General features: G+C 36.3%; 1 protein-coding gene across 1 annotated transcript in view; it reads left to right on the top strand.

Annotated features, from left to right (window-relative positions):
* avl9 (AVL9 homolog (S. cerevisiase)) overlaps positions 1–10,748 on the top strand; it is a gene marked incomplete in the record, with an annotated part of 27,604 nt that extends 16,856 nt beyond the window's left edge. The window contains 4 exon segments of the mRNA XM_014015278.1: positions 898–1,015; positions 2,267–2,320; positions 8,614–8,702; positions 8,801–10,748. Of these exon segments, the coding sequence (XP_013870732.1) occupies positions 898–1,015; positions 2,267–2,320; positions 8,614–8,702; positions 8,801–8,928 (389 nt within the window).
* Positions 10,749–11,161: the final 413 nt, after the last annotated feature.

Raw genomic sequence — 11,161 nt, 5'->3', positions numbered from 1 at the left:
CTTCAAATAACAAAACATGACCAAAAACTTCAACTCCTTCTATAACTGTTCTCATGAATGCACATTTTAAAAATTCATATTTCTTCAATAATATAACTTTTATCATTCTCCTAAACAAACTTATTGACCCAGCATTTTTATGCTCACTTTCCAGATTATTCCACAATCTTATTCCTTGCGCTGAAGTACATCGGTCCTTCAAATTTGTTCGAATTTTAGGCTTTACAAACATCTCTAGTCCCTTAAGATTATAATTACTTACTCTCTTAACAAAATTTAATTGGATACTTAAAGGTAATAAATTTTTATGAGCTTTATACATAATCTGCAAAATATTATAATCAACCAATTCATAAAATTTCAATGATTTCAACTGATAAAATAAAATATTTGATAGGTGACTGTAATGTTTTCATTTAATATATGCCTGAGAAACACATAATATTGCCCTTTAATCACGTGKAACAAGAATGAATGAAGTGATTAACTATTTGTATTAATCTCTAAACTTTCCTCTGTCCTGCTGAGGAATAAAGTGTTCAAGGATTCAAGGAGACTTTGTCATTCGCATCACATGTGGTACATGTGGTGAAACGAAATTTGTATTATCACGGTCCATTTACACCCATAAGCAATTGAAATACAGATACAATGGATTAAAAAAAAGGATAGAACAAGGAGAATAGAATAAGCAAAAATAGAACATAAATATACAAACTATAGGAGATATGGGGGATAAGGAAGTTTGGAGTAGCAGCAGATTATTGCAAATGTTGATTCTGTTAGATGTTTATAGTTTAATCAATAAGTTTGGAGCTTTAATAATTGTGTGATTAATTCACACAACAATCCCTCCCCACCCACTCCTCTCCTTTTTTTGGGGTTGTYTTTACCCAGATAACGAGAGGCTTCTGGCTGACTATGGAGCTCCTTTCATCGCGGCGTGGAAGATCACTCACAACTACCGGGTGTGGTTCAGCAACAAACATCCTGCCATGACAGCCATCACTCCAGGGTTAGTGGGCAGGAGAGTCGACTCAGAGACCCCACATTGATCATTCTCAGTGTTGGATATTTTCTGATAACTCAAACTCTTTGTACTGTAAGAGATTAAATTTTTCGTCAAACGGGGGTTGTGTGTAGAAGGTTTGAGCAGTCAGTATCTTACATACAATAGATGTTTGTTGAAGAAATTTAATTTTAAACATTCAGGGGGAATTTTTCATGGTGTTACGCTAACAATTACTCAGAGTTAATCAAGGAACAAATCTYTGTCAGCTTAAACTCTAAATTTCCATTTCTGTTCAAGTGAAAGGGTTTTCTAAGTTTTTATGCATTTTTTTACCTTTTACATGATGTATTGCAAAATGCTTTCTGTGAAACACGAGTTGAAAAAAGGAACAGTTCAAGTAACTATCTGATAAGAGCAATAAGGTGTAAAAATCCCCAACTTAGCATTTGCTTGAACATCTATAAAATGTTGAGTTTAATTAGTTTTAATGACAGAAATGTTCCTTTAAATGCATCCTGCTSAGATTGAGGCATTCAAGAAAATTTCTCTGATTCTTCAATCTGAGAGCAATATGACTAATTCCTACAACAGATAAAATACTGAGTGCATGTGGGTTTTTTAAACTCTGTTTCAAAGTTTTGTTTACAAACCGTGTGTAGAAAATTAACCTCAGTGATTCTAGAGGCAGCCGATCACACCTGAGGGACAGAACTGTGACTAACCTGGTTAAATAAAAGGTCAAATAAATAAAAACTCTGAATTTGGATGTGAAAAAAATCTAGCGTTYTTTTAATTGTCAATGTTTTACATTCAACAGAAGAAGTGATATTAAGACAAACTAGCAGAAATACTACAAGGTTTGAAACTACTAGATTTCAGTAGTAAATAAAGTAATCGGACAAATAAACTTTAGTAAACATAGAAATGTTGCAGTATTTGTGGTAGTGCTTTTTATGTTAAACTCTTGACATCTGTATTTTGGTATCCCAGGTTTGTGTGTTTTATTTGATGCCGTTACTTTTAATTTTAGGATTATTTACCAATTTAAACACTAAAATGTTTTTGATTTTTTCTGAGGTTTTATCATACATTTTGTGAAGGTTTTAGAAAGTAGTTTGCTTATTATTGTTGAGGTTTGAGATTTTTTTTTTTAATTTAAACTGATTTGATATAAACCTGACTGTTGATTGAATTTGTTTGGGAAACTATGAATGTTGGTCTGATCTTGGTATTTTTATCATGTCCTCTCTGCAGCCACCCCTTTCAGGGCCAGTACAGTGTAGCTGATGTCAAACTACGACTCTCACAGTGAGTATATTCTTATTCTTACACCTGCTCTGCAATGTAGTGGACAAAAATACAAAAAAATAAAATAAACTAACATAAAAGTAATTTTGTAAAAAGTCTAAACATGAGCGGATCAAAGCAACATTTAGTGAATTTCTATCATTGAATGGAACAAATGTTTTACTCTTAAGTGGTTGTAGTTAATATATTTATGTTGAATGACTGAGAATCAAATGATCTGCCTTAAAAGAATTAGTTACATAACTAAATTAGTAAGTGTGAGATTCTCAGGCTCAGTTTGTCTTTTGGCGGTGTGTCGTTAACGTCTGATGAGCTGATGATCCACCGCCGGCTCTTTTTAGACCACTCACTGGTGATTGGATTTCCAAAGGTTGTGGGGCTCGGCGCTCCGTACTATTTGCTGTCAGGAGCAGCCGATGGCTTCGGACTGGGTTTGTGGATGGATATAGCAGTCGCAGGGAGGGGGAGTAAACAAGAGGGTCTCATAACGGCCCGAGTCATTAATAATGAGAGAGTTTCATTCTCAAGAACAGAGCTGGAGACTCCTTCGGCCTCCGATCTGCTTTCATTCCGGGAAGTGTGTATGAAAGCCGACTCCCTCCACTGCTGGAGCGCTGCTTCCAGTGTTACGCTGCAGATAGGTCCCCCACCTCCTCGAAACAGAGCTGGTCGTGTTCCCTAACTTCAGTTCATGGTAGCAACACGGGCATATSTGGTTGGCTGTGACACTCAACGCTCTGGCTTTACCTTCAGGTGTTTGGTGTCAGGGCTGCTGTGAAATTTGTCACAAAGCTTCAGGAAACAGAGGGTGGTTCAGTTTGCCTGCCACCTCTGTATGAGTAAGAGAATAATGATTATAATGCARTTAAATCAGAAAGGTAACAAACAAACATTTTTGCTAATTAGTGGAGTCACTGAATATTTTGTTTTTAAATGACAAATTCATTTTAAGTCATAGAAAGACTCTAGGGAAATAAGAAGTTCAAATTAAAAAAAACTGTTTAGTTCACTGCTTATTCCAGATGTTTTTAAGTGGGTAAATATGGAAAATTTAAAGTAATCTTTGCAAAATTATTGACAAGCAACTTAAATTTAGCGTTATTTTACCAAGTTTTGCTCCTACTTTATAACCAAATTTAACAAATAAAGCATTAATTATCAGAAACTTGTTATGGTGTGGAGAAAGCTGGAGACAGCARCAGCGTAAAATCAGAGTGTCCTTCAGGGATAAAACCAGCTGTGTGGTCCCTTTAGCCTMCACTTCCTTCTGCTCTCTAATAACTCTGGGAATTATGTGTCACCTTCAGTGCATCCTGCTGCTCCACATGGAAATATTAAAGTTCAGTCAAACACCTAGCCTAGTAAAAACCAGCCCCWTGTCCTTYGYTTTGCTTCATACAAGTCTGGACTCACGGCTATAGAGAAGGGATTCTTGCTGGAGGCGTGGCCTCTGTTGAAGTTTAAAATTATTGGATTGGTTGGCCGCGACGTATGTGTGCCAGCTCCACTGTGAAGGAGGCTAAGCTAAGAAGCTAACCGGAAATTGCGTGCGCTATAAACAACTCTACTGAGAGGAGAGAAGTACAGAGCTGAACGAGACGGTTGTAAATGAGAGCTGCTGCTTTGTCAGACAAATTTAATTTAATTTGAAGCCTTRTCAACACGGACTGGCTTCATTCACTTCCTCCACTGCTCCAAAGATCTTTGCTAACATGGGCTAATGTTCAAAGCAGTAACAAACTGTTCCAACCTCTGAGTTGCAGCAGGGGCGTGTCTGAGAGAGGTTTGTATACCCGAACATGGGATCTGTGATGTAAGCATGTACCAAGCTGTACCATTTTAACTAATAGGAAAATTTTACTGCAGTAGCCACCATTCAACCCATAGAGGGCAGCACTTACACCGATTTAGACCAAATATTGCAGAAATAAACAAATTTATACAAAAATGTCAAAATTTGCACATAATGCCCTTAATGCACAATTTAAAGAGTCTATCTGCAAAACAAAACAAAACAAAAAAAACTAAGTTGATTTTGGGTTTAGTTACTCTTTAAATTCTCCGAGGATTGGGATGTCTGCAAAGTAAACCTGAAAMCAGGTTGGATCTTGATCTTCTCTATAAAACTCTGGTTATTACTGGTGTAGGGGTATGGTGGTTGCAGGCTGTTAGGCCCTAAGYCATCAGAGCTTTTCAGAACTTTGTGTGTCTCATTTCCTGCCTCAGCCTTTTTGTAAAGGCAGGCTTCTAAAACAGGAGGAGATTCAGCCAAACTGAAGAAGTGTTTGTTAGCSAGGTTGTCCAACACGTGTTGACACAGCAGCAGATAAACTGCTCGGTCTTGACTCAACCCTGACCATCAAATAGTAGTGTTTACAGGCTGCCAGGGGCCCCACAGGATTTACCCAAGCTCTGTTCAGGGAGAAAACCTTAAACAGGAAGAACATTTTAAGGACGGGTTGTATATCCAAGAAGTGTCCGATCATAAAACTTTTTTAATTCTGATTTGGTACCAAAAGACAATCTTGTGACACAACAGTTCTTATCTTTTGCTAATGAATAAATCTCACATATGTAATGTTTTTAAGGAAGCAGGGTAAACATGAGTGCAGAAACTGACACAAGCTATACAGGAACAGATGTACTGCATCTGGTCAGCCAACGGTGTTTTTTTTTTTTTTGGAAAAATTACCAGAGTTTTTAGTCAAGTCACTTTATACAGCCTGTTAAAAACTAGGGGTGTAAATCACCAGCTTTATCACGATACAGTATTACATCGATATGTTTGGGTGACGATTCGATATTTCTCGATATCACAAAGTCTGTCACAATATGATTTCGATTCAGTTCACTTCACTTCTGCGGTCGATATAATGCGATATCAAATTATTTAGATTCCCCTCGAGCATATGATGACAATATAAATCAGTRTTTTCATTTTGCCTCGATATTACTGAATCATGAACYGTTCAAATTGATATATCGATACAGATTGATGTATCGTTAAACCCCTACTAAAAACAACAAAAGTTTTACATAAAATGAAGCAATTCAGAAGTGACAACAAAACACAAGATAGTTGCAATGCAATAAAACAATAACATTTCTAAATTTCTTAACAGTATTTGACATTTTCTCAAGGGAGAATGAGAACAAATGTGTTGGAGAGTTGACTGCTTTTCATTTCATTGCCTTTATTTGTTTAAAAGGACATTCAAAAAATATAAATGTGACAGAGTTAGCGTAATGTCTAATTTTCCATCTGTTGTCCTGAGCAATGCAAAAACTAAAATAAATACAATCAATATAATAGTGTTATTCCATGAATGCAACCTGCAGATTTCAGGCCACATGCAGCCCTTTGGGTTCACCTGCAGCCCATCTTTGTAGCTTTGAAAACAACATATATGGAACAGAATGTTMTTTATATTCATGGTCACAATGAAAAAAGACTAGTTTTAGCAGTTATCTCCAGTTTAATGCAAATGAAATCTCTGTGATAGAATGGTTAATACCTAAGTAGAATAAAAATATACATTGATCAGTTTGTGCTAATAGTTGGTTAGCCTTTTAGCCATTTCACCAGTCTTACTTTCTGACAAATATTCTACAAAAATACTTTGATAGTACTAAAAATAGAAGTAAAGGCTTGCCTATGGTTAAAACAGTTTTATAAATAATGGTCTATGTCTGTCTAAAAAGAAATTTATTACATCCCAGTTAACAATTCAACAAACTGAATTTATCAAGAAAATAGTAATAAAATAAAAATTGTGAACCAGCTTAAATAGAAAAGGAAAACATAMAGGTTTGTAATGACTGAGCATAACTCATGATCAGAGTACTAAAAGAACAAAGATCTAATTTTTACAACACATACTAAAGAAGTCCGCGAGGTTTGTGTACTGACAGTAAAACAGGTTAGAGTAATAATAAGAGACCCAAGATTTATTTAGGAACCAGTGACAAAAGAATGTTTCTTAGGTTCTTCTAATAAACCAGTTTCAAGACTTCATATTTTCAAATGTGTTTTTCTTTTCTGAGAACTTGAAATTGTTTAATCCAGTAATCCCTGTGGGTTTTCAGTCTGAAACATTTAGTTGCAGCTTGATTTATTTATCTCCACCAGTCTTTGAACATTTTCTCAACCACAAAACACTTCCTGTTTTCCTGCACCAGTAAACATGGAGTTATTTTTTTTTTAAACCTGACACTGGGTGACTTGGGGGAGAACAGGGGTCAGGGGGTGGCTTGTGTGATAGATCCCACTCTTCAAGTTGTCTGTTGGGAAAGCAAAAAGCTGAAAGCCAAATCTATCCACTCTGTTCAGCTCATTGCTGAATGCAAAAAAGGATTAAAAAAAACAACCCTAGGTTTGACTTTCGTGCGATTGTGCAGTGATGTGTGTGGTTAAAAGAAGCTCCAGGGGATAAAACGAGACTGACCTTTTTTGTGTTCCCTCGTTGTCACGATTGGATAAAAAAGCAGCTTGTGGCAAAGATGTTTTCAGGAAACAAAGTCACGTGACGAGCCGCACAGCTTCAGGCGATCACACTCTGTTAAAGGATGCTTCTTTATTGTCTGAATACCTCATAGCGCTACATAATAGCCATGTTTATTTGGGTCAGCCAGCTGGATGTGAGGCCAGTGCTCTATTTAGTTGCTTTGACATTTTTGAGGTTTGACATAGAAGAGTTTGATAATTGTACATTTTAGTTTCAGTTTTATCTTTGTTTGACCTTAATGTGTTCAAATACTGTATATATAACAGTTCATCATAGTATTAAACAATGATTTCTAAAGTAATTTTTGTAAAAGCTTCATATTTAATGGTAGTTTGACTTGAATTTCTCHAATCCTGACTATTTATTTTCATGTATTTGACCTAGTATAATCTAAATGATTCTCTATAAAATAGTATTAGCCATACCGTACCATACCAGATCATACTGTAGCAAACCATATTGTAGCCTAGCATGCTATGATACCATACCAAACCTTACCATACTACACCACATCTCACCATACAAAATCATACCATACCATACTGTACCGTACTGTAACGTACTATGATTCCATACCAAACCTTACCGTACTATGTCACATCTCACCACACTAAATCGTACCATATACCGTACTGTACCATCTTATTGATAAAGCACCTCAAAAAGCAACAAAGCTGGCCAAAGGCTGTGCAAAAGAAGCATGAGACAAAGAATAAAAATGATAAATTTATAGAAATGAGAATAAGAAACCATTTCAATAAACAAGTAAATAAATCAAAGCACTATGAGGTCAAAGTCATCTCACACCAGATTGATAACAGGGAGTAAAATTGTGTTTTTAAAACAGCTAATGAAGCAGCCTGTCTTATATGCAGTGGTAAACCACTCCAGAATTTTGGCCCTGCAACAAAGTCCCATCACCTAAGAGCTTGCATCATGTCCTAAAAACCATGAAAAGCATCTGATCTGCTGACCTCAGAGAGAACGGAGGTGCATACAGCAGCAGCAGTTCAGAGAGATCAGAGGGGGTAATTTGAAGATGAGTTGGAATAGAACTGAAAGCCAGAAAAGGAAAGCCACAGCTGAAGAAATATTTTCTGTTTTTCTTGGACCAGTTAAAAACTGAGCTGTGGCATTTTGAACCAGTTGCAGATGAGCAATATAAGCAGTATAAGTACTATGCAGTAATCAAGCCGAGCTGTTTATGTATCTCATTTTTGTAAGCTGGGTTCGGAGAGCCAAAATGTGTTAAACAGTTGCAATAAGCATTGTGATTACTGTAATCTTCATGTGTTAAATAAAGTAGTTTATTTTTAGTTAAAATGACACATTTAAAGATTATGAGTGGCAGGAGTTTGCTTTCTGCAGCTGCTGACACGATCATCTTTTTAACAACGCTGCAGCCACCCAGATGAAGCAGGAGTCAGATTCYTGCTGAATGTCAGGTCAGCTGGGATCCACATGAAAGGTTGCGTGTTGGATCTGCACCAGCTTAATGTTCCGATAAAGCCAGGCGGCGCTGCCTTTAGCCGTATATTTAGTGTGAAACGTGGCCAGAGCGTTTCTCAGGTCAGCTCTGATCATCACATTTTCGCCCACCGCGACTTTTACTTAGTCGTTACATAATCTCCAACAAGTTATCACTGCGTTCATTGACGGCTTTTCTATGTAGTTTGTTTCCAGGAAAGACGGGAAAATTCAAATGTTACTTTTGTAGCCCAGAAGAGTAAAGWTGGATGTTCATTTTTAGTTTAAAAAACACTTTGTATTGTTTACAATTTTCTGCAGCTCGGTGCAGAACAGCGAACGAGGGAAGAAGATTGGAAATGCCATGATGACAACCAGCCGCAGTATGGTCCAGACCGGAAAGATCGTGGGTAAGGAAGACTCCAAACCTAACCCCAAATCAGATGGCCAGATTTTATAAAAGATTCTTCAGTAAAATCAAACCTTTACATTATTTTTCCATTCTTAGGTCAGTCTGTGGGTGGAGCGTTGACGAGTGCCAAGTCTGCCATGTCCTCCTGGTTTTCTACACTAGCTCCGCCCGCACCAGTGACCTCATCGTCCTGTCCCGAACCTGCCACTGAGGCGAAGCAATAACAGTCGGTGTCCAAAACTCCTCAGTGACTGTTTCTGTGTCCTCAACCTTTTGTTAAGGATGTGAGTAGAAAAACAAACATCTTTTTTTCCTCAAATTTGAAGGGAGACCAAAAACTTGATGATCTCTGACGTGGAGAATCTGGACTTTACACAATGGCATCCAATTACCTGAACCGTCCATAAACACTGTGAGGTAGAAACTGCCACCACTGTTGATCAAAATCAGAGAATTGACCTCCCGTTTCTCTCCGCTGCAGTTTGGTTTCTTTCCCTGTGAGACACAAAAAATGCTGTATTTGGTTTTGCTGTATTGCCTCTTTGCTGCATATTATTCAGTTTATCTGTTTTTTTTCCCTGCAAATTTTACCAATAATAGCATGAGCCATGGCACCCTAAAAGTTTTATCTTATTAAGATTTTAATTCATTCTGGTTTAATACCTCTGTAATAACACTGTGGTTATTTTAGCAAAGGAGAATTTAAGACATCGACCTAGGGATAGCTGAAATCAGCTAGCAATAAAATTATTTATTTCTTTGAAGTTGCAACGATTGAAAGAAAGACAATGAAAAAATATGTTGAGTAAATTTATTAGCTAAAATATGGAATGCAAAATAAATAAGTTAAATAAGGCTTTATTTTTTACTTTGTAACAGAATTTTTTTTCACAAAATTTTAACAGTTACCTTACATTAATTAGAAATAATGAGCAGTAAACAATAAATCACATTTGTTCACCAAAAACTAACCATAAATTATTTCTGGTGTGGTTGTACTTAAAGACAATAATTTTACAAAATAATGAAGAGTAGTAGAGGGGTGCTAAAGAAAACTGAGACACAAAAGCTCAAATTTCTGTTTTTATTTTAAATTGTAGTCTTTTTTTTTTTTTATAAAATTCATTGACACTTTCTTATTTTAATGGTCACATTTTTTTAACTTATTTTGAGACATTTCTGTATTGATGACTTATTTTGAGAGCCATATTAAATGAATGTTTCTTTTAATCTGAAAGTATTAAACATAAATGTGTTCGATTCACTCCTGATAAACACCTTCAAAGTTAGCAGATGTTAAAGTTTGGACATAGTTACTGAAACAACCACAGTGTGATTACAGAAATCCTCGTGAACCAAAATGTATATTTTTAGGTTAAAAAACACCTGTTAGTTGTGAAGGAGTCTCTGAAATTTGTGCGTTTGTTGGTAACCCCATCCCAGGTCTTTTTCTACTTCCACACATATAAATATATATTTGAAGAAATCTATTTAGTAAAACGGAAACACTACCCTCATTACAGATGACATATTTATTTGTTGTGTAACTTATATAAAATATTAAACAGGAAAAAAAAGATAAATATGTACGATTTCTCATGACAACACTGGAAGAAGTGGACCACTGTGGTTATTTGCACAAAGCAGCCTTTTTCTTGTCTCTTTGTGATACTTTACCTTGTAAAACTGTCATTTTTCAGATGCTTACAGGATCTTTTCCCTTCATGCTGCTCAGACTTTGGGATTAAAAGTAATCTACTGAGCATGCTCTCCTCTGACTTTTCCCGCTTTTAAATACGTAATGTTGGTCACATGTGCTTCTGTCATTTAGTGTTTCCTGGATTAGGTTTGGTTAAATATATGCTATTTTTTGTTTCTTTTTTTTATCTTCTGAAGATCTATTTTCATTTTCTATTTAAATGTTCTGTATGTATTTTATTTCACAGAATATTTTCCTGAGAGATGCTTTTAATGTTTTGGAGAATGAAGTGATATACCATGTTGCTGTATTAAAAAATAAATAAAAAATGCACTTTTATTCTTAGGAGCAATGGTTATTATATCCCTTCAGGTTTGTGTCTGGTTTTCAACTAGTGCTTCTCAAATAGATGGTGCCGTCAACTTTAGGGGGTCGCATTGAGGTGGCAGTGGAGTGACATTGAGTTTTTAATCTTCATTCATATATATACACTCAGCGGCCACTTTATTAGGTACACCACGCTAGTAACGGGTTGGACCCCCTTTTGCCTTCAGAACTGCCTCAATTCTTCGTGGCGTAGATTCAACAAGGTGCTGGAAGCATTCCTCAGAGATTTTGGTCCATATTGACATGATGGCATCACACAGTTGCCGCAGATTTGTCGGCTGCACATCCATGATGCGAATCATCATCATCATCATCATCATCATCATCGTTTATTTATAAAGCACAATAAAAACCAAAGTGCTGTACAGGAG

This window comes from Austrofundulus limnaeus, unplaced genomic scaffold (assembly GCF_001266775.1).
Source record: "Austrofundulus limnaeus strain Quisiro unplaced genomic scaffold, Austrofundulus_limnaeus-1.0 Scaffold126, whole genome shotgun sequence".
In the NCBI taxonomy this organism is placed as follows: Eukaryota; Metazoa; Chordata; class Actinopteri; order Cyprinodontiformes; family Rivulidae; genus Austrofundulus; species Austrofundulus limnaeus.
The sequence above is the reverse complement of the archived record's forward strand: the minus strand, read 5'-3'. Positions and strand labels throughout refer to the sequence as shown.